Source organism: Chrysoperla carnea, chromosome 5 (assembly GCF_905475395.1).
Source record: "Chrysoperla carnea chromosome 5, inChrCarn1.1, whole genome shotgun sequence".
Lineage (NCBI taxonomy): Eukaryota > Metazoa > Arthropoda > Insecta > Neuroptera > Chrysopidae > Chrysoperla > Chrysoperla carnea.
The window spans coordinates 9924580-9947547 of record NC_058341.1 but is presented as its reverse complement, the minus strand read 5'-3'; the positions used below and the strand labels follow the sequence as shown (position 1 = coordinate 9947547).

Sequence of the window (22968 nt, the reverse complement as noted above, 5' to 3'; positions counted from 1 at the left end):
TCTGGATTTAAAATCCTGTATCTTTTGAAATAATATTGATTCTTTTAATTCCTAAACTAATCACAAGTTTTCAAACGAGATATTGTGATTCTAAATTCAATGATTTTTCGCATAAATATAGCTGTTTGAAATTTTGGTAAAATTTTGTATTATACAAATTTTCCTTTAATACTTTGGTTGAGTTTATTTCAAGTATTGAAGTCCGTTAAGGGCTCTTTACGCTTTCACTTACATAAGAACGATACATAATCCTGGTGTTTGTTTTTAGAAATTATACGAATTTTAAAAGAAATTTGTTTAAAAGAAGATCATGATGATGAAACACGCCATGGAATTATTCGCTCATTAATTCATATTTTCGAACATGCACCAACATATTTATTACGCTCCTGGTGTTCGTTTATTGTAAAACAATGGGAAATTGCTAAAGAATGTCAACAATTGAAGAGATCAAATGATTTACTAAAAATGACACAAGTTTATTGTGAAAAAGTATGTATTCTTATTTCTTATGTTTTAGTCACAAATTCAGGGTATCAATCGACCCGTAAAACGTAATGTTAGTCATCAATATCTCGGAATGCATATGGTGGGCCATTTTAATCTATCCACCTAAATATTTACCCAGAAAAGCTCTAAAAGCTCTCAATAAAACAAAAATATTAATTTTTAATCGAATTTTCAGGTGGCTTGTGATTTACGACAATCATTGTGTAAACTTGGTGAAGAAATATTTCCGCAAGTTTTAAGTTGTTACGAGGATCGTATAGAAGATTATGGGGGCCCCAAGGTAATCAATTATATATTAAAAAATTTGTAAATTTAATTACTACCTTGATAATCTGAATAAAAATGTAGTTTTACTTTGTTATAACGGTGTAAACAATGAATTAAAAATACATTAATATTCCCTATTCCCTATATAAATATTAAGAACTACTTCATTTTTTAGACAACTGTCTTCGATTTTTTATTATTGCAAGTAACACTTCATCATCCTGATGGCGCAACACAAGATTCAGATTTAGCCTATGCGAATGATTGGATCAAGTGGAAAAGTTTTTTGGGTCAAATATATAGTAAAATATGTCAAGAAGCTGAAGTTTATAATAGAAATTTAAAAAATATGAAATTTATTGATTTACAAAAAAATGATTCATTAATTTGGTACAATTATCGAAGATTAGCCGTTGAAGTTTTGATACAGAGAGAATTTAACTTATTACAACGTTTAAACAGTGATGACGGAGGTGAAGGAACATCTATGAAACGTGTTCGACACACCAGTGCCATTGAAATAATTTTTGATGAAATTAAACCTGGATCATGTATTCCGTGGTTGAGCATTTTACAATTATATATTTCCAGACATTCAGATAAAATCAATTTATCGAATTATACATTCATATTATCACGATTGTTAAGTTATGAATTTACGATTAAAATGGAACGTCATTTTCAATTTCAATGTTATTTAGCTCTCTTGGAAATTGAAAATCGTATTGAACATGGAGTTAATAAATCAGAATTGAATAATTTATGGATGAAAGTCTGGGAAAATACTGTTAGGTATAAATTTTTATTTGGTCTCTAGGTACTCCGCCGATTTGCTTCAAGGAACGTCTACGAGAAGCTCGTCTTGATTACTGAGACTTTGCGCAGGTCATACGACAGTTCAAAATGTGTATAGTGTGGTGGGATTCTTGACAGGACACTGTCGATTGAATTACCACCTTCGTAACATGGGAATCTCTGATGAATCCACTTGTAGTGCCTGTATGGAGGACGATGATAAGTCCATACATGATATTTGCACCTGCATAAACCTACAGGACGTCAGATTTAGAATGCTTCAGTTCAAAATCTTGGATTCATCAATCCTGGGAGAAATCTCGACGAAGGAGCTGTGGTTTTTCTACGTGGCGCCTGCCTTCGACAGAATCCTATAGCTTCATCTGTTTTAAATAGCACCATTGCCCGGAGACGCCTCGCTTTCGGTTTACAGGTTTTTCTCAATGCAAAACGTTTCTCGGATTATCGCGGTTCCATTATATTTGAATTAGTTTAGATACGCTATTTTTCTGGAGGATAATGTGTTTTTATTGTGTAATATTTTAGGTCTTTTGGACACAATGAAAACGAAGATTTGTGGGTAACACTCACAAATAAATTATTACAATCAAAACCAGTGGATGCTTTATCATTATTACGTGTTTTAAATTCAAAAAAATTAACTATACATCACATACAAATTTTAAACACCGTATATTATACAAATCCATTATCAAACGATAAAAACGATTTAAATTATCGTTACACATTATGGGAGACAATACTCAATAGTTTTATCGATACAAACGATATGAAATCAAAACAAGATGTATATCAATCAGATATAACCACGCAAATTTTAATTGGTTTAATTTTAAAACAATTTCCATTAATTGAAATACGAAGTAATCGAAAAGAAAATGAGAATTATTTGGATAATTTGGAAAATGTTTATACAAAAAGTACATTTTCAATTAAAACAAAAAATACATGTAAATTATCATCAGAAAGTGCCAAAGATTTAACTTACCGAGTTGATGAACGATTTAAAAATGATTTCATGGAATATTTATTAAAATTTCATGAACGTTTTGAAGAAATTCGGATGAAACCTATGAAATTAGTGGAGAAAATTCAAATTACAATTGATATATTAATATTTTCATTAAATCTTTTAACGGTGTCTTTTCAATTTAATGTAATTAATGATACATCAACATTTCCATTAATTAAAACTATTCAAACATTTTTACCGTTTTTAAATGATAATTTTACGCAGGGAATCGAAAAGAATTTGATTACATTACATGAAAAAATTGATTTAATTGAACATATGATGAAACTTTTTGATATAAAATTACATTCGAAATTTTTCACTGATTACTCTTCGCTGGATGTTAAATTGTTTTCGTTGTTAAATAAATTATATTTATTAATTGAAGATGGTCACGCGGATCTATTAAAATCACAAAATGGTAAGAAAATTGAAAAATATTAGAAAATATACAGGATAATCCATTTTAATCGATGGACCCAAATATCTTTTAAAATACTTACACAAATATTGTGTCTCAATCCTATGAAATTCAAATAAAAAACAGAATATTTTGAGTTGTTTTTTCCATTTTTAGGCTTCAGATTTCAAGTATGCCGCCAGATAAAATGTTATAAATTATCATTTCATTTCTTTTTTTAGGTAATATGAATTCTAAAAATACTGGATTTTTAACTAAATTTAACCATTCTGAAAAGCTGTTACCAAAGGAGGAGAGATTAGTTCTTAGGAGCTTCAATACCTTATGTAATTATATTTTTAAGCCAAATTTTAATAATACCACACCTGTACAAGGAAAACTTTTAAACATACTTCAAGAGAGTTTTCTTGCTGACTTAAAATTCAAAAATGTAATCGATTTAAAGATAGTAAGTAAAACTGTTTGACTTATTTTATTATTCGCTTTACCGACAGATGTTCATTAAAATTAATTTACTTTTAGGGATTTATGTTTAGCTCAACAATTATATATTCTACAAATTCAGTTCCTAACGAACTTCTTGTGAATGTTTTCAATATTTTAGACAGCATTTTAAAAGCTAACGAACATTATTTTGTCGTTGTTTTACAAATATTTGAAATATTCAAAGGTAAATATATTTATAATATCTCTAAAATCTAAATCCACCCTTAATCACTCTTGACCTGATGGGATTATTGTTTTGTGTGAAAACACGTCGATTTAGATATCGAGGTGGAAGTTCAAAAATGGTAATTAGAGAATTTTATGTTTCAATCCCCGACTCCCATCCACCCCAACTTTGTTATAATTCATTTGAAAGAGCATTTTATAGATCTATTGAAAAACTGTTTGTAATGCTGAAAATATCAACATTAGACGATAATAATAATACTAGTCCGCGATTCGTCTCGACGGTAGTACAATTACGCTTAGAATAATCCGGATCAGATTGATCAATCTGTATCTAGATCAGTTCACTCAAACGGCTCGACAATTGTTCTTTAATTGAACTCATCTGGTCACAGAATGATCTGATCCGGGTTATTCTTAGTGAACTTGTATTACCGTCGAGATGAATCACAACTGTGCCATTGTCGGTTCCCTTAGCAATGCGTTCCTCAGATAATCACTTTCAGATTAGGTTTAATGACTAACTGTCAAATATTTTTCAGAAATTTTAAAATATGTGGCGAAGTCAAATAATAATCAACTGAAAAATATTGCACATAAATTTTTAAATACTTTATATAGTACTGAAAAACATGGACCAAAAATATTCAAAACGATTTTACTTACAATGAAAGAAATGATTATGGTACGTAATTATTTAAAATATAAAGACTTAAGTCATTCATCTAATTTTTTATGGGTATATTTTAGATAAATCCACAATTTAATTGGACAACTGGTGATGATGGTCGATTTTCTACCTGGGATAAACTAGTCACATATACATATTGTCCTTATCATGATATTCGATTATTAGCAGTCGATATCATTTACGATATCTTTAATTCGGATAATTTTACCATACATATGAAAAAGTCATTTTTTACTGACATTGATAAAAATGTAAGTATCTTGTTACGGTTCAAATTTTGGATTTTTAAAATTTTATCAGTATATTTAACCCGGCATCATTGTGGTCACCAAAGATAGCCCTTGTACGCTATAATAAATCGCTGGAAGAGATCAACGACTGCAGCTATCGTATTGTTTTAAAGTTATTAGGGTCTTAGAAAACCGCCGGGTATTAAATACCCTGGAACAATGACACCGGTTTAAAAAGATATATTAAAAAAATCAATATTGCAAAATCGGAAATGATCAATAAATTTTGAAAATATCTTTACTGTTTTTCTTTTACAGATAAAGAAAGTATTAAAAGTAAACGATAGTGAAACTGATGAATACAGTATGGAAGATGAAAGAAATTTTCGAGTTGGTTCTATTTTATATACGTACACGTTAATCGCTTGTAGTGATTCGAGAATTCTTCCAGATTGTTTATTTTCAATAATTAATTATGCCGCCAAACTTAGTACAGGTACAGTATTAAATACTTTCGTAATACCCATATTTCGACAAATTTTTTGGCAGAATTATTAATACTTTTTTTTATACCATTTTTAGCTAAAGTTCAACCCTCCATAAAGTATATATTGGACAATAAAAAGGAGGAAAATTTAAAAAATTTCTTTGCATCACATTTAGAATATTTGATAACGAAATGGTGTAGCGGTAAACATGGTTTGGATAAATTTCCATATAAAATATTAGGATATAATACAGATTTAGATTTTTTCTCGGAAAATCTTCCTTTAACTGTACCATTATTTTTGAAGAAAAATTCTGTTGATATACTAACAGAGATATGCCGTAAATTAAACAAAAATTTAAAAGCTGTCATCGAGGTAAAATTCCATATTTCTGTTATTCAGTTTTTTGTTTTTCGACTTATTGAGGAAATAAATGCAATCATTTAAGAAAATAAACAAAAGTGATAAAATTACAATGTTCAATTTACACCAGGCCCGTGCGTAGGAAACATCCAATCCAAGGAGGGAACTTATTTTTTCGAGTAAGAGAACATTTGATTATGTCAAAATGTGATATTCTGTCATTATTTTTCAATAAACTAATTTTTCGAGGGGAAAAAATACTTTTCCAAAACCCTGTACGCATCGACTTCTACACTGCGATGTTTATTGGCTAAACCGTTTAGTAGACCTTCAGATATTGTCGATCTAAAGTATGTTTTTTGTTTATTTTGGAAATGCGTTTCATTTACAAGACTATATTGTTAGTTCAGATTTATGCGGAGAGATTCTCAATGGGGGAAAGGAGGCTGACCCCCAAAACCCAAACTCCCCGTGTGCACGGGCCTGATTTGCACCATCCTGTATATAGAACATAATTTAAAGATTTTCATATATTTATATTTTTTTTAGGAATTATTTCCAGAATTATTTGTTGAAATTCTACCTCTAATTGCTAGCAAAACTCCTTTAACATACATAGATGAATCTATTCGAACAGAATTAAACTTTTTGAAGATAAATTTATTTGAAATGTTAACTGAATATGATCGAACCGAATTGATTCAAACAAAATTACAAGGCATTTTATTTAATTTAATTAAGAAATTTGATGACAGTAATTACTTTCATGATAAATTTAATATTTTATTAACGAATAATACTCTACAAAATAATCAATTATATTTTAAACATAATACTGTTAAGGAATGTATAGAATTTTTAGAGGTAAGTTAATTTTGTCTTTTTAATCCTCGAACCAATTCCGTGTGTGTCTGTCTGAGCATCGCAGCTCCTAAATAGTTGAACCGATTTTGATTTTTTTGAAAGGTAATTTAATTAAAAGTGTTCTTAGCTATGTTTCTAGAAAATCGGTTCAGTTTAGAGAGAGCTACAAGAAAAAAATCGCATTTGTCGTGGTGTTTTTTAATTTTGTAACTAATATATAAGATACATAATTTCCTTTTGTTTTTTTTCCAGATTCAAAGGGACAATAAGGACAAATTTAATTCATTTATTACTTTGTTTGCAAAAATATCACCAAATTTCTTTCAAAAATGTTTATTAAAACTTTCGAAACCGATCTATAAAAGTACATACCAGCATGAACAATTATTGGCATTCCAGCAATATATATTTTTTTGTAAATGGATTGAAAACTATTTTCAATCACAAGAATTAAAACCAGTTCTACAATTTATTCTCAGAGATATTATACATACTGCTATAAATATTATTACAAATTCGAATCAAAGTGATCAATTACGTATGGCTACTTGTAAATATTTCATAAAATTTTGTGAAACCTGTATTCAAACTGATGAAGATATCTTCAAAAAACACTGCCATTTTATCATCAATTCAATATCACCATTAACGAAAAATCAAACAGCAATAAATTTACATCAAAATCTTTTTGATTTATTGAAAATATTAATTGTTGACAATAAAGAAACGATCACGGAATCAATCTCACAATTAGAACCGTTTTCCGATGAAGATGATAAGTTTCGTATGTTAAATGAAATTTATGATGCGGTACGATATAATAATACAAATAACCAACAGAATTTGGAAAATGAAATAAACATATTTTTGAAAATACAAAATTTTGAGAATGTATCACGTTTAGAGAGTTTAAAACGTTTACATAAATTATTGGAACGACAAAAGGATGATTTGTTTCGAATATATAATCAATTGAAAATTCAGCAAGGATCATTTGAAATGTGTCGTAATAGTATTTTACATAATTTAATTATTTCGTTGATTGAATTATCGTATTCGTCTGATGAGGAGGTAATTTCTCTTTTTTGTGTAGAGTTCAGTTGAGAAAAGGAGTTATTAAGGTTCGAATTATAGCTGTCTAAAGAAATCAATTGCTATTGAGGCGTCAAGATTCCAATCAAGGATAGTCTATGAAGAACTGAATCGCCTGACACTGTATGACACAGTCAGGCTGATTTGACTACCGGGCCACTCTGGCGTTAAAGGGAATGACGCAGCGGACTCATTAACACAAAAGAATTCGTCTCAAATGCCGCTTACACCAGTGCCTGCCATTCTCATGGCAAGATGCTCTGTAATTTACCGAATCAAGGAATGACTACGACAAGTCTATCTTGATTATTGGGACTTTGCACAGGGCATGCGACAAACCAAACTGTGTAAAACTACAGCTAGGCTATTTGCTTGTGCTCGCCTGAAACTCACTAGAACGCAGATTAGAAGGGCTGTAAGATTCTTGACAGGACATCTCCAAGTCAGGTCCAAAAACTTTGACCCATCAACCCTGAGAGCAATCCCGGTGGAGGAGCTTTGAACTTTCTACGCTGCTTTCAAATACTTACTTTTTGAACCAACTACTTTAACATTGTAGAAATTTTCTTGACGAACTATTGGCAGTTGTTTGTGTTCATAAAAGGCTTTGCACAGATTTTTTTTAAAATTAATTTCTATTTTATTTTTTAGGTGAAATTAATGGCAGCCAAATGTTTAGGAGAATTAGGTCCTTCAAATCTTCGTACACTTATTTTAAAAGTAGATTTTACACAATTGGTTAATTCACTAGATATTGATATTTCGTTAGTAACAGCTGGTGTTGTTATCCAATTATTATCAAACTATATTGTGGACAAAGATTGGGATATTCGTGAAATGGCTAGTGAGGCGTTATATGCTATTTTGTCTAGTCCAGAAGGATATTGTATTATTTGTGAGTAAATTTTTTATTGGAAACTTAAAATAATTTGAAATTTTTTATTAAAATTTTATAAATCTGCTGGACGAGGACTTATAACGTAACGATTAAATTTAAAATTTTACGTTTTCTTTATTTTTTAGTACATTTTTTAATAAAAGCTTAGCTTTAAAATTACATATCAATCTTTATCGTAGATAATAAACCAGAGAATTTTGAAGATATTATCGGTCCAATCAATTCACAACACATTTATCCATTTATAACGTCAGATATGAAATATGAAATTAGCGAAGAATTCTTATTTTGTGTTTCAAATGAATTTTTCAATAACTTACAAGATTCAGATTTATGGCTTCCACTGTATAAAACACAAGAAGGGCATGAATCATGGTTAAAAACATTAATAAATAATATCTTAAAATTAATCCATCGACCGCGTTATATTCAAACTATTATTCAGCTTTGTGAGAAAAAGGTAAATTACCAAAAATTCGTATAATAATCTCATTTAACGCTATTTACTTGGAATGTTAATTTTAATATTATTTTCAGATTCAATTTGCTGAAAAACTTTTACCTGTTTTAATTGAAATGTTGCTGTGTAAAATTGCAAACAAAAACCAAATTAAAATTATAAATAATAAAATCTCATTATTTTTCCAAAATATTTTTAACAATTATCGTGTTCATCATAAATCGCTTAAAGTTATGTTGGATGTTGTCAATTTGAATAAACTACGATCGCATCGAAATCATACGTAAGTTGAATTTATTTAATTACTGTCTATATCTTATATAACACGAATTTCACGAAAAAATAACAGTATGCGAGAGACATCGAGTATGACGACTTGTTAAAGTTCGAATAATACCTGTCTAAAGTAATCAATTTCCCTGGCACTGAATAACACAGTCAGACTGACCTGGGTACCGGGCTACTCTGGCATTGAAGGGAATGAAGCCGCGGACTCGTTTTCACAAGAGGGGTCGTCTCAAACGCCCCTTCTCTTATCCTTTATTTATTGAATCAATGAATGGTTACGACAAGCCCATCTTAATTACTGAGACTTTACGCGTTATAACAACAGCTAGATCATTCGACTGTGCTCATCTGAAACACAGCAGAGCAACGATATAGGAATCCGATACCTCTATGTGCTTGTTATTTGAACCGTGTTATTCACTTACTTTAAAATATATATTAAATCGTGGGTGTATTATTCACAGGACTGATGATAAAAACTTCTTAGATATAAATTATTTACACATTGCAAAGGCTGCATACGATTGTTCATCCTACTTTACTGCCGTATTTTATGCAGAACTTTGGTGTCGTCAAAAAATACAAAGTTCGCAACAATACAGAAAGGATACAAGACGATTAAATATCATTGAATATATATGCCAACAACATCCCGATGAAGGTGAAATAATGCAAAAAATTCTACGGCAATCCTACACGAATATCGATGATCCCGATGCCGTTCACGGCTGTGGAATGTCTCATTTATACAATATGGAAGATCGCGTTGAACATTATTCAAAAATGGGTCGTTGGGATCAATCGGTTTTATACAATGATTTTATGTTGTCTACGACGAGAATTTCAAATCCTTTACTTGAGAATGCATATCGATTATCGTTAAAACACGCTGGATTATATAATACAGCAAATATTTATACGAAAACAACCGATTATGAATGTTTATGGCGTATGCAAAATTGGACATTGAATAAGGTTACCAAAGATGATGATGAAAGTTTTGAAAGGAATCATTACTTTGCGTTGAAAAATATTTATGATCAAGAGCCAAACTACGAACATTTAAAAGTGACACGAAAATTAATTTTAAAATCGTTACAATATAATTTAGAAACGACGAAAAATTTATACAATGCTTTGTCGCGATTACAATTATTACAAGAAATTGAGGATTTTAGTAAGGATTATTCGTTTAAAAATTTCAATGAAATTATTTTCAAATGGCATAAACAATCGCAAATGGAATCAAAGGATTTTCATTATTTGGAACCGATTTATAATCAACGTATTACTTTATTAGAAATTGCATTTAATAAAACCAAAGAAACAACTATTCAAAATCATTTAATTAATTTTCAAATTAATTTAGCTGGTAAGTAGCCCATCTTGATTGCTGGAACTTTGCGCAGGGCTTACACATATATGCTTAAAACATTCCGAATTCCTTAACCTTTATTAAGGATAAAGCATCCTTGATTATATTTGTGAAAAGTTCTGGAGACGATTTTAATACTTGAAATTTTAATACCAACATATTTTCGTCATGATTTTTAGAAACAGCACGTAAACAGAAATGGTTTCAAGTTGCACGAATGGCTTTATTAAAACTAAAACATGTAAATAATATTGAAAATATACAAAAATGTAAAATACAATTAGAAGAGGCACAACTTGAATGGAATTTAAATTTAGATAGAAATATTGGACGTAGTTTGTTACGAAATTTATTATCGTCTGATTTTGGTGGTGATAAGTTGTTACGTTCCAAAGCATATCGCTTATATGGTACATGGATGATGGAAACGCAAGCTGAAAATCCGAACGTTTATTTTGAAGAGGCATTAAATACTTTGGATCGTTTTAATTTACATGGAGAGGAAGAAAATGAAAATCGTTATTCTTCATATGCTGCACTTGCAAAGTTTTCTGATAATGAACATCAAGAAGTAAGATAGATAATATTCATTTTTTTATTACCTCACGACCTTTCGCATGAGGAGCGAACACCAACGACAATACACCGTTGAGACCATGATTAATATTCCAGATAAGTTTGTCGATCGTTTATCCTGCAGATTCTGGTCAGGATACTAGGATAAATTTACTAAATTATTGTACTGTCATCGATCCTTGATAATAGTGCAAATTTTTAAGTGAATCGGATATCTACACGCTCGAGAAAATTACGCTGAAAGATTTCGTTACATTCGTACATACATACAGGTCAAGCTAATAAAAGCGTGTTTAAAATAACCTTTTTTTTATTATTTCAGGTCAAAAAATATTTAAATTCACAAGCTTATGAAATTAAGCAGTCATGTATTTTAAAAGCAAAAGAATTATGCGCGAATTTTGAAGCTAAATATAATAAAGATGTGAAGGCGGCTTCAGAAGATGAAAGAAGAATGTATTTCACAAATAAAAGGAACTGTGCTCTGGATGAGGCAGACATAGAAAATTATCAAGAAATGTTTAATAAAAATTTGTTAATGGCTGCTAAGTAATTAATTGATTTAATCTAAATTGTATCCTTATTGAAAGATTATTAATAAAATTTTTTTATTTTACAGATATTACTTATTGTGCCTGATTAAATGTGAAAATTATAATTTATCAATTTTCCGTTTATTTTCATTATGGTTAGAAAATCGAAATCATGATGAATTAAATGATTTAATAGGAGAACAATTACAATTAATTCCTACATTTAAATTTTTACAAGTTTTGCCACAAATAGCACCACATATTACGAATTCGCCTGCAGACGGATTTGCTGAGCAAGTTAACGATATTATTGGTATTAAAAATTATAAATCTAAAAGGATACAAATTCAGTGACGGGTTTAGGTTCGATGCCGCTTTAGGCCCTAATGTTAGAGAAAAAATAGTAAAATTGAATGTCACAGTTGACGAAAAACTTAATTCATTTCAACTTTTAAGGAACTGGGAAAATTATTTAGCAACTTTATAAATTTTGGATGCCCTTCAAATAGGCATAGGCCTCACGGATCTAAGCCTGAATCCGCCTCTGATTCAATTTGTAACAAATTGAACCAGCACATTTTTTAATCAAATTAAATAATACTTGTCTATGTCTAACTTTTGTTCTTCCTAGGACTAAAAGATGAATCAAAATCCTTAACGGAGGATTAGATATCTAGAATAAAGAAAATATCTTTGATTTCGATTCAAATCTTTAAGAATTTTACAAAAAAGATTATTTAATTCTTCTATGCATTTGGCTAAAACCACTAAATATTCTCAAATCTTCTTTAATTTCAGAAAAATGTGCTATTGATCATCCGCATCATGTTTTGCCAATAATTTTTGCTTTAGCAAATGCCGCAAAAGATAATGAATTCTTGCAAGATAATAATAACAAGAAATCAACATCCGCAAGTTCTACAAACACTTCATCATCACATCCACGAGTTTTACAAGCTCAGATTATTATAAAAAAATTATCGAGAAATTCTAAAATAAAAAAAATTGTAATAAGTATGGATGCAGTTTCTGATGCTTTAATAAAACTAGCATATCTTGATGAAAAGGTAATTTATAATATTTTAAAATAGAAAGAATAAAATTTTATGAATAAAAATAGAATCGGTTTTAAAAATATGCACTAAAAAGTTAAAAAATTAACCGAAAATTAAATTCTATCTGTTTTGTCAACAATTAATGTCTCCTTTTTTGATTCGCTTTGGTTATATGGTCGAAAATTTACACATGTTTATATTTTAGCGTCAAATTTCTCCGAATACTAAACAAAAAATTCCATCAAATCATCCAATTTTAAAATTACAAAATTTGGATCATGTTCAGTTTCATACGTTAGATCTTCCTGTGAAACCGTCAACAAATTATGAGGATATAGTTGGTAAGTAATCATTAATACAATAAAATTGAGGAACTGATTCGCCTGGCACTAAATAACACTCTGGCGTTAAAAAGAATGAGATGGGTCGTCTCAAATGATCCTTTTACCCGAGCCTGTCATTCCCATAGCAAGATGTTCTTCTATAGGAGAGCACAGACGTACTCTTGATCTAGGTACCCTTGACGGTACCCTTCTTATGTTTTATTATTATTTTGTTTTTTTTAAATTTGTTTTATAATTATCAAATTTTTTGTAGGAATTTACAAATGGCAAAATGAATGGTCAACACCAGGAGGAATAAATAAACCTAAAAAAGTTATTTGTATTGGATCAGATGGTGTAGCCAGAAATCAAATGGTTAAAGGCAAAGATGATTTACGACAAGATGCTGTTATGCAACAAGTTTTTAGTATTTTAAATACACTCTTAACTTCAAACGACTTACGACATCTTACAATACGAACTTACAAAGTAAAGTTTGAAATGTAAAAATAGTTTTAATTTTTGACTAAATGAAATTTGTAATTTTAAGGTTGTTCCTTTATCCCGTAAAAGCGGTATTTTACAATGGTGTGATAATACTTTACCATTGTCAAGCTATTTAATTGGTGGTCAAGGAGTGAAAGGAGCACATGCAAAATATCATCCAGAAGATTATACATATTTACAATGTGTAGAAAAGTATAAGGTAAATATAAATCCCCTACAATATCCTTTTCGAAAGTGAAAAATTCAGGTTTTTTTTTTAAGTTCTTCCTTTGATGTTCTCTTACTTGTAAAAAGAGTTTCCTATTTTTATTAACTTTATGACCTAACATAATAAACAAAATTTTGAACCCCCCTTGGATGATTCCTGCGCACAGGCCAGTTCGATTGTAAAAAAACTGACTCTTTTTTTGGGAAAATTAAAAAAATTTTTGTTTGACTTTCAGGCTGTTTCGTCCAAGGATAATGAACGAAAATTGCATGAATTTAACAATATATGTGCACATTTTCAACCAGCATTGCATTATTTCTTTTTCGAAAAGTTTGGTAGCTCAGCTGCTTTTTGGTGGGAAAGACGAAGAGCATACACGTTAAGTGTAGCTGCCACCAGTATGATTGGTTATATCTTAGGATTAGGCGATCGTCATTTAAGTAATATTCTCATTGATACCTCAACAGCAGAAGTAATTCATATTGATTTTGGTAAGTAATTTTTGTAAACTACTTAGACTCGGAAGTCGCATCGTTATTTCTAAACATGAAACAGAAAGATTTACCCTCAAACCTCTTTTTTTTCCTAGGTATTGCATTCGATCAAGGAAAAGTTCTTCCAACACCTGAAACAATACCGTTTCGCCTTTCACGTGATATTGAAGATGGTATGGGTATATCTGGAGTTGAAGGTGTTTTTCGAAGATCTTGTGAGAAAACAATGTCAGTATTGCGACAAAACTCTGAAATCATCATAACAATATTAGAAGTTTTACTGTATGATCCATTATATCTGTGGAACATATCAGTTTCAACGGCTATGAAAATCCAAGCTAGAGGAGTTCGACAAAATTTTAATGCTACAACTCAAGTTGTTGAAGGTAAATTGGTAAATTTTATTCACATGGTTTGCGGTTAATTAAATTCATATTTTTTTTTTTTAGATACTGAAGTAAATAAAATGGCTGAACGTGCTTTGTTAAGGTTAACCCAAAAATTGCAAGGAATAGAAAATAGTCGAATAATGAGTGTGGAAGGACAAGTTGAGCAATTAATTCAAGAAGCTCGAAATCCTGTTAATTTAAGTCGAATATTTGTTGGATGGAGTCCGTTTGCATAAAATTGTTATTCGTTTAATTTGTAATTCCTAAAATAATTTTGTGTTGGTGAGATAAAAACTGTGATGTAATTAATGCCTTAAGAGTCGATAAAAGTTCTTATCGCAAATTCATTTAATTAAGACTAATTTTAAAATACTGATGTTACTGTTTAATAACCTCATAGCAGACTAATTATTTTTCTACGTCTATTTTTCTACGTCTATTTTTCTCTTAATTTAATTTTAAGGTAGTATGTCCACTCTTTCCAATAAATCTGGCAAGAACCGTGTTTTTATTTCCAAAAATATTCGCCATAAATTAGTTGTATCAATAAGTTGTTTTTGAAGAAGACGGTCAAGAAATTTTAAATTTAAGAACTCTCAAGAGGATGAAAAGTTTATTTACGGATGTACTATCTTAAATTTGTTTTATATTAATTGTAAAAAATAAATGAACAATTTTTTAAAATTTGAGTCTTATTTTTGCCTTTCTTATAATAATTTGTTTTTTTAGCCTTCGTAAAACCCCCTTGTGGCGCCCTCGTACAAAATTATCTTTTTCTTTTTTAAATTTTCTCTAGGGTCCTTAGTTTAATGGTTAACCCGTCACTGCGTTTTTGGTGAGTTAATGTATCGTCACGTCAAAATATCATGTTTATATCTCAGTTTTTAAAGTTTGGCAGTTCTTTAAACCAAAAAAAAGACTCCAGAGAGGCAATCGAGCATACTTTGCAAATATGAAGCTCTTGAAAAGCAAGCTGATTACAAGCAGGGCAAAGTTGAAAATATACAAGACTTTGGTTCGACCAGTAATAACCTATAGGAGTGAAAACTGGACACTCACGGTAGAAGATCAGGAAAAGATAAGAAGGTTCGAACGGAAAATTAATCAGAAGAATCTATGGAGCGGTACAAATCAATGAGACAGAATGAATTCATCAAATCCCAAAGACTCCGTTGGTTTGGGCACGTCCAGAGAATGGAAGACGCCAGAATGCCGAAGAAGATACTTAACGCCAAGATTTATGCTACCAGAAAGAGAGGAAGACCAAGGCTCAGATGGATGGACCAGGTGCTGGATGATTTGAGGACAATGCGAGTCACTGGATGAGGAACCAAGACCCAGGACCGCATTGTAGAGGAGGCCAAGGCTCACGTCGGGCTGTAACGCCTATTGTTGTAGTTAAACCGCCTCCAAAAATTAAGAGCTAGAGTTGAAAATTTGTGAATTGAGTTCATATTATTGAAGGTTGATTGAATATGGTGCAACTAAATAAAAATATATTTTATACAACTTTATTGAAATATAATTACAATGTATAAAATAATTAATTACACACTTTTTTAAAAGTCTATTAAAATTAGAAAACATAAAAAATATACATAATTATTAAATTTTATAATATTACAAAACTTTAAGTAGTATATGACACAGATATTTATATATTTTTAGACACACCAGCCAACAACTGGAAAATGTGTTAGCAATCCAACATATAGTATAAACATTTGTGTGTATTATGCAAAAATAAAAAATTTTTAAGCGCAGTCTTTCTTCCTAAATTCTTATCACAATAAAAATAATTCTATATTATAACAAAATTTATGTATCAACAACAGTTGCTGTAGTTCTCGCACGTAATTGTGCATTTAAAAGCATAATTTTCTCATTCATTTTATCGTTATGCTCACGTAAATATTGTATTAAATCCGCTTGTTTTTCAAGTAAATCATCAACATGACCTCCTTGAATACCATGACCAATTTCATTGATAATAAAATTCGATTGATTTGAATTAAATGCCCATTCCTCTCTTTGTACGTCCGGTAACGGTTGTAATTTATTAAATTGATATACTTTTATGATATAATTAACGATAATTACAAATAATAATAAAAATTCTAGAGTTATAATCGAACAGTAATACGTTAAAGGTCGTAAATATCCTGCATTTAAACAATGCGATTCTAAATTATCTAAATAGAAATGTTGTATTAAAGTTTGGATAATCGATAATGTTGTTGTCCATAAACTAACGATATAAAATGGATATCGATGATGATTTAACGTACTACGATAAAATTCTAAATAACCATTTGTACGTACGAGATGGTGTTCATATTTTAATATAAAATCAATGATGACCGTAATAAACCAATGGGCCGCATGTAAATATAATAGAATAAAATATGACAAACATTTTTCATCCCGTTCTTGTCGTACAATCAAGATAATCGATGAGACTTCTAAACCAGTTATAAAAAGTAATTCGATTATCATAGGGATGATTGTTCGTAATGGTCGAAATTCTTTTATTTGTGGCATTAATTCTTCGTCATCTGTTGCCATTTTGATGCGTTTTTTCTAAAATAAAATCAAGAATTTTTTGATAATTTTTTAATATTGCGATAATTTTATTTACATACGTATTTATAAAAAAAAACTAGAAACTTTTCAAAAGACTTTTATGACTTTTCTAAATACAATGTCATACTTTGTCAGTCATTATTTATTGTCTAATTAGGTTATGATTCACGAATTAAAAATTTTTGTTATTGTTTTTCAATAACTTTTTATTTCTTATCAAATTAGGGTTGAATTTTTTTATGAACTTTTATTCGAAACTTGTTTATTTTATTTTAATAATTAAATAATAAAAAAAAAGTTAAAACAAACAGTTGACTGAGTTAATTGTTGAAATACCCTGTAATCTGAGCTCCGTATATTTAGCAGATAAAATTGTTATTTTTCACTCAAACTAAGTATTTCCATTCATTTGGGAATCGTTTGGGAGGATTTGGGAATATAATTTTAGAATTTAGGAATTTTTAATTATTTTGCTTAGTATACGCTTTGAAAAACTAATTAATTAAATGAAAACTTATCAGTCCTAAATAATAAAATTATGTCCCTAAAAATTAGGTAATTTTATGAATACCTATACCAAAATTTTGTTCGTATCATCAATTTTTCTAAGCGTTATAAACTTGGAACTAAAATTAGTATACCTTGATATATGTCATATATACAGGGTATAATAATTACAGTAAAACTTCTAGGTATACCAAGTCAGCGTAATAAAAACAAAGCATACAGTGGGGATTCGAAAATTTTTGTTAAAAACATGTATATACATTCAATTTTACTTATTTTGTAGAAAAACTTTAATAAGAAAAGGAAAATCTCTGTAAATTTGTTTTATGAAAATGTACATTTTTTGTGTTTTATAAATAAATAAAAATGGTTATGTATTTCAAATTTTGTTTATTTTTTAAATTTTCCATTCTATTTTTTCTTTCAGAATAAAATTATGAATTAATTAATTATATAGTAAAGGTAAGTACTAATTAAATTACATAATAATATATAAACTGAGTGGCTGTGTGGGTATAGCACTTGCCTAAGAAAGCAAGGGACGCTGGTTCGAAACCAGGTGAAGTTATATTTTTACTTTTTAAGTTAAATGAATTTTTCCTGATGTTAAAATTTTCCACTCTTTTTATAGATTTAATTATCTATATAGCCCGCCCTCTTGCTATAAATAACGTCAGTTATACATATGTCATAAATCATTATTCTGTCAGGAGGTGGCAATTTAAATAATCATAATTCCAACCCCCTGACAGAATAGTGATTTATGACATCTTACTCTTTAAAACCATGTTCTCCTGTTACAAAATATTAAAAAATATGTACAAAAATGGCGGTTACGCTAAAATTTTGAAACTTTTTAATAGGAGAACATGTCACATAGTTTATCTCACTCATATTCTCCTATTACAAAATATTAAAATTTGTACTTATAAAATTAAAAAATCGCTCGTTAAGACTAAAATTTGAAATTTTGTAATAGGAGAATATGTTATTTCACAAAAAAAATTAATTGTGTGAGTCCCCCACTTTCCTACTTATATCATAAATCAGGGGGTGGGAATTAAAATATCATAAAATATACCTCTCTCTCTCTTACTTAAATTTGTCGCTTTTGTTTCTCATAAGAATTATCTAAAAAAATTACATTATCTCGTCATAATAATTTATTTAATTAAAAATTAATCTGTACAATGCTAGCTACGAACCGAGGTACTTGTTAATCAGAGGCGACTGGGCTAGCCACTACTCTATCTTTGACATACTATACTTATCAATATAGTAATAAAAATATCTTTTACTCACCTACTTCAATAAACTTCGTGTTCTTAAACTTAGTATTTATTTTGCTTTTACTAACCTTTTTCATTCAACTCCCATTTCGTATTTCTTTTTACTTACCGTTTTCCAATAAACTTAACCATTAATGAATAATTGTCGTAATATTTTGTTAAAAATGTAGGTTCTGTTTGATATTCCTGAAATCGATGTAAAGGATAAAAGATAAAGGTAGGTACTATTGAATAAAAATAATTAAACCAGAAAAATTGATAAAAACGATATTTTATTTTATATATTTCAGCTAAAATAAATATAAATGAATAGTGGTTATTTTAAACAGTATAAAATCATTTTTCGGGATAACATATTCATTTTTTCGAAATTTTCAACAAATGTATAAAGTTTATTTGAGAAAACGTTCAAATTTTCTTTATTATAATAAATACTTGGTACAATGATTTTTTAAACTACTCGAAAACCGTACATACATACGGTTTTTCACCCATATGGGTTTTCATGTGCGAACGTAAATTACTCTTTTGTGTAAATTGTTTATCACAAACACTACATGAAAATGGTTTTTCACCGGTGTGTACGAATTGATGTCGAGTTAAATGATGTTTTTCTCGAAATTTCTGATCACAAATATCACATGTAAATGGTTTCGCATTCATGTGTATCCTTAAATGTTGTTTTAGCACATGTGACATGGTAAAACTTTTTTCACAAAAATCACATTTATAGGGTTTTTTATTCGAATGACGTATTCGATTATGTTGCCGTAAATTTTTTTTACCTGTGAAAAATTTATTACATTCAATACATGAAAAAGGTTTTTCACCGGTATGAGTTCGTATATGAGCATTTAATTTTGTAGCATCAGTGTACCCACGTCCACAATAATCGCAAAGGAATTTTTTCTTATATTCTACTTTTGGCAAAAGTTTCTCGACCGTCACTTTGGAATTAACGAACTCATCACTGATATTTTTTAACTTAACGGGACATTGATCGAAAGATTTTTCACAATCTCCGTTGGAGAGTAGTTTTTCATTATTATGTTCCTGGCTATGTTGTTCTAAATGTTTCTTACTTGAAAACTGGTTACCACAAATTGAACAAATGTATGATTCTTCGTGCTTTTTGAGATGACTTTTGTAATTTTTTGGATGCTTGAATTGGGCGTTACATTTTTCACATTTATAAGGTTTTTCGTTTGAATGTTTAAGGCTATGTTGTTTTAACGGATATTTACTTGAAAATTGTTCACCACAAATAGGACAAATATACAATTGTTTATGCTTTTTTAAATGTTTTTCATAATTTTTTTGATTTTCGAATTTTTCATTGCACGTTTCACACTCGTAAGATTTTATCTCTGTATTATTTTCTAATTTATTATCTATTTCGAGCAACTCGTCTTCTATTTCTGAATGATCTGATTGTTGTTCCTCTTTTACGAAAACAGCATTAACCGGTTCTTCTTTACAAACGATATTTATAGTTTCTGAATTAAGTGATAAATATTGTTCAAATTTTTTAAATGCATCTAAACATTGATTCTTAAATATGTAAGCAGATCTTAAAGTATCCAAACATCTCGTACAAATATTTTGTGGATATTTATCACCTTTTATTACCTGTTTGTGCAACAAAATTTTGTAAATTTTCCTATCAAAATTAAAAACTATTTGCTCTACCTTAATATCAATTATCTGGGTTAACATTTCTGCAGGACTTTGAAAATCTTCAAAGAAAAGAGGTTTTAATTCACCCTGCAATGAACAGGTACGGCAAATATTGTCAAAATTCAGCATTTTTGGGTGTAAAACATGAATTTAAATGTCATAATATAACCTCCAAAGGTTTCATGTCAAATGTCAATGAATTTAATTTGGCATGTTGCCAACTTTCATATTTATGATCACGACAGGAAGAATTAGGCTTTAGGCTGCTGGCTGTGTGATAATTTTAAAAATAACATAGACATACTCTTTGTAAAATTTTTCAAGAAGAGAATGATTAATATTAATGAAATTTGTTGTGGGAGTCAAACAAAACCGAGTAATCGTAATTTTACTGAAGGTGAAATGCTATTGAAAGCAGGTCATGCGATTAAATGTGGAAAAATCAAGTCGAAAGTGAGGAGGATGTGGTCAGTTTAACTTCATACTGTTTACAAACAACTAATTTAAAAGAAAAGTCTCATCAAATTTGCCATTCTTAAAGTTAGAAATGTAAAAACTGATATATGTACTCATGGTTTAATTGAGACAACAGTTAAATATATCACTTTATGAAAAATCATTCTTTAAGGGGCTAAAATAGGAGATAAAAGTTTATATAAAACTTGGACATTTTTTAAATAATTGTATGTATTTAAAATGGAAGTTACTCAGCGAAGTGGGTGGGTATCTGCTTTTGTAATAAAAACAGATTCTGGATAATGTTTTTGATAGGGAGATTTCTGGAAATTTGACCCAATAACATTCTTAGTTGGCAATGTTTTTAGAACAAATTAAAAGAGGATTAAACATAAATATTTGTATAAAAATATCATTTATCTGTATTTAAAATAGGTGGTACATTTTGATTTTCTTCATTATTAAACATTTTATGCTTTTCTCGATGATTTTTCAAACTACTTGAATCATGAAAGCCTTTCTCACATATCGAACACACATAAGGTTTTTCACCTGTATGTGTTCGCATATGCGTTCGTAAATTACTATTTTGTGTAAATTGTTTATCACAAACACCGCACGAAAATGGTTTTTCACCGGTATGTACGTATTTATGTCGTGTTAAATGATGCCTTTGTCGAAATTTTTGATTACAAATATCACATGTATACGGTTTATCATTTGTATGTATCCTTAAATGGTTTTTTAACCATTTTGAATATCCAAAACATTTCCCACAAAAATCACATTTATATGGTTTTTCACTTGAATGATTGATTCGTTGATGATGGTTTAAAAGTGATTTACATCGAAAGGATTTATTGCATTCGATACAAGCAAATGGTTTTTCACCGGTATGAGTTCGAACATGTTCCTTTAGTCTAGTAAAATTCCTATATTCTAGACCACAAAAATCACATAATAATTTTTCGATTTTTTGGGAAATTTTATCTCTAACGAAAGTTTTTCCAGTTGTTTTATTTGAGATATCAATTTCATTATCGTCATGTTCTAACGTTACATCACATTCGATTTTAAGCTTACGTTTATAAGTATTTTTACACTGTTTAAATGTTTTGCCCTTATCCAAATGGCGCTGATAACTTTTTTGATTTTTAAATTTTTTGCTACATTTTTCGCATTCGTAGTCATTTTTATTATTTGAATTATTTATTAATTCCCGCTCTAATTCTAAACAATTTTGGTCAATTTCTAAATGATCCGATTGTTTTTCTTCCTTAATAAAAACCGTATTAATCATTTCTCCATTATCTATGACAGTTTCTGAGTTCGACGATACATATTGTTTGAATTTATTATAGACATTTTGACATTGACTCTTAAATAAGTACGCTGATTTTAAATTAAGTAAACATCTTTTACAAATATTTTGTGGATATTTATCGCCCTTTATCACCTGTTTATTTATGAAAGAATATCGTGAAATGTTTTTTACGATAATTTAAGTTATATTGTTCTACCTTAATATCAATTTCAGTTAACATTTCTGCAGGACTTGGAATATCATCAGCAAATAAGGATTGTAATTCACCCTGTAAGGAACAGGTACGGCAAATATTTTCAAAATTGAACATTTTTGTTTAAGAAATGTCAAAAATTTTCTGTCATATTTAAAAGAAACATGTGCAAATGTCAAATAGACTTAAGGTTGTTGTCTCGCAAAAGTAGTACGAGAGCCATAGCAAGTTTAGAATTGTGGTTGAAATTATTTGTGCCATATTTTCAACTTTGATGATGAATTTTGCTATAACCTTATGAATGTAGACAAAAAATATGAATAAAATTTTTCGATGTTAGCCTTGGTTTTCGAAATATTGAAAGCTAAATAATAGGGAAAATTCATGTATTTTTTTTTATATTTTTA

General features: G+C 29.3%; 4 protein-coding genes across 4 annotated transcripts; 1 reads left to right on the top strand and 3 right to left on the bottom strand.

The window, feature by feature from the left end:
* Positions 1-4315: 4315 nt before the first annotated feature.
* LOC123300496 (serine-protein kinase ATM) lies at positions 4316-15148 on the top strand. Its single transcript, XM_044883078.1, has 19 exons — positions 4316-4383; positions 4449-4640; positions 4938-5115; positions 5202-5447; positions 6783-7405; positions 8078-8321; positions 8504-8784; positions 8979-9067; positions 9537-10444; positions 10627-11018; positions 11346-11572; positions 11643-11869; positions 12355-12623; positions 12817-12952; positions 13209-13423; positions 13485-13640; positions 13885-14140; positions 14239-14529; positions 14602-15148. Exons 1-19 carry the CDS (start codon positions 4366-4368, stop codon positions 14766-14768), a joined length of 5115 nt encoding a protein of 1704 aa, XP_044739013.1. The 5' UTR covers positions 4316-4365; the 3' UTR covers positions 14769-15148.
* Positions 15149-16231: 1083 nt separating this feature from the next.
* LOC123299772 (transmembrane protein 192) lies at positions 16232-17279 on the bottom strand. Its single transcript, XM_044882110.1, has 2 exons — positions 17175-17279; positions 16232-17111 (listed from the first exon to the last, which is right to left on the bottom strand). Exon 2 carries the CDS (start codon positions 17095-17097, stop codon positions 16351-16353), a length of 747 nt encoding a protein of 248 aa, XP_044738045.1. The 5' UTR covers positions 17098-17111; positions 17175-17279; the 3' UTR covers positions 16232-16350.
* A 1981-nt stretch (positions 17280-19260) lies between these two features.
* On the bottom strand, positions 19261-20756 carry LOC123299769 (zinc finger protein 501-like). Its single transcript, XM_044882106.1, has 2 exons — positions 20601-20756; positions 19261-20540 (listed from the first exon to the last, which is right to left on the bottom strand). The coding sequence occupies exons 1-2, from the start codon at positions 20715-20717 to the stop codon at positions 19368-19370; spliced, it is 1290 nt and encodes a 429-aa protein (XP_044738041.1). The 5' UTR covers positions 20718-20756; the 3' UTR covers positions 19261-19367.
* Positions 20757-21456: 700 nt separating this feature from the next.
* Positions 21457-22699, bottom strand: LOC123300492 (zinc finger protein 383-like). The gene is made up of 2 exons (XM_044883075.1): positions 22565-22699; positions 21457-22500 (listed from the first exon to the last, which is right to left on the bottom strand). Exons 1-2 carry the CDS (start codon positions 22676-22678, stop codon positions 21457-21459), a joined length of 1158 nt encoding a protein of 385 aa, XP_044739010.1. The 5' UTR covers positions 22679-22699.
* Positions 22700-22968: the final 269 nt, after the last annotated feature.

Bases quoted from the DNA above. Each gene is read 5' to 3' on its own strand.
- LOC123299769 (XM_044882106.1), bottom strand. From the start codon at position 20,717: ATGCTGAATTTTGACAATATTTGCCGTACCTGTTCATTGCAGGGTGAA. The intron at 20,541-20,600 runs GTAGAGCAAATA...TTGCACAAACAG, and splicing joins CCCAGATAATTGATATTAAG to GTAATAAAAGGTGATAAATA.
- LOC123300492 (XM_044883075.1), bottom strand. From the start codon at position 22,678: ATGTTCAATTTTGAAAATATTTGCCGTACCTGTTCCTTACAGGGTGAA. The intron at 22,501-22,564 runs GTAGAACAATAT...ATAAATAAACAG, and splicing joins TAACTGAAATTGATATTAAG to GTGATAAAGGGCGATAAATA.
- LOC123299772 (XM_044882110.1), bottom strand. From the start codon at position 17,097: ATGGCAACAGATGACGAAGAATTAATGCCACAAATAAAAGAATTTCGA.
- LOC123300496 (XM_044883078.1), top strand. The intron at 7,406-8,077 runs GTAATTTCTCTT...TTTATTTTTTAG, and splicing joins CGTATTCGTCTGATGAGGAG to GTGAAATTAATGGCAGCCAA. The intron at 10,445-10,626 runs GTAAGTAGCCCA...CATGATTTTTAG, and splicing joins TTTTCAAATTAATTTAGCTG to AAACAGCACGTAAACAGAAA.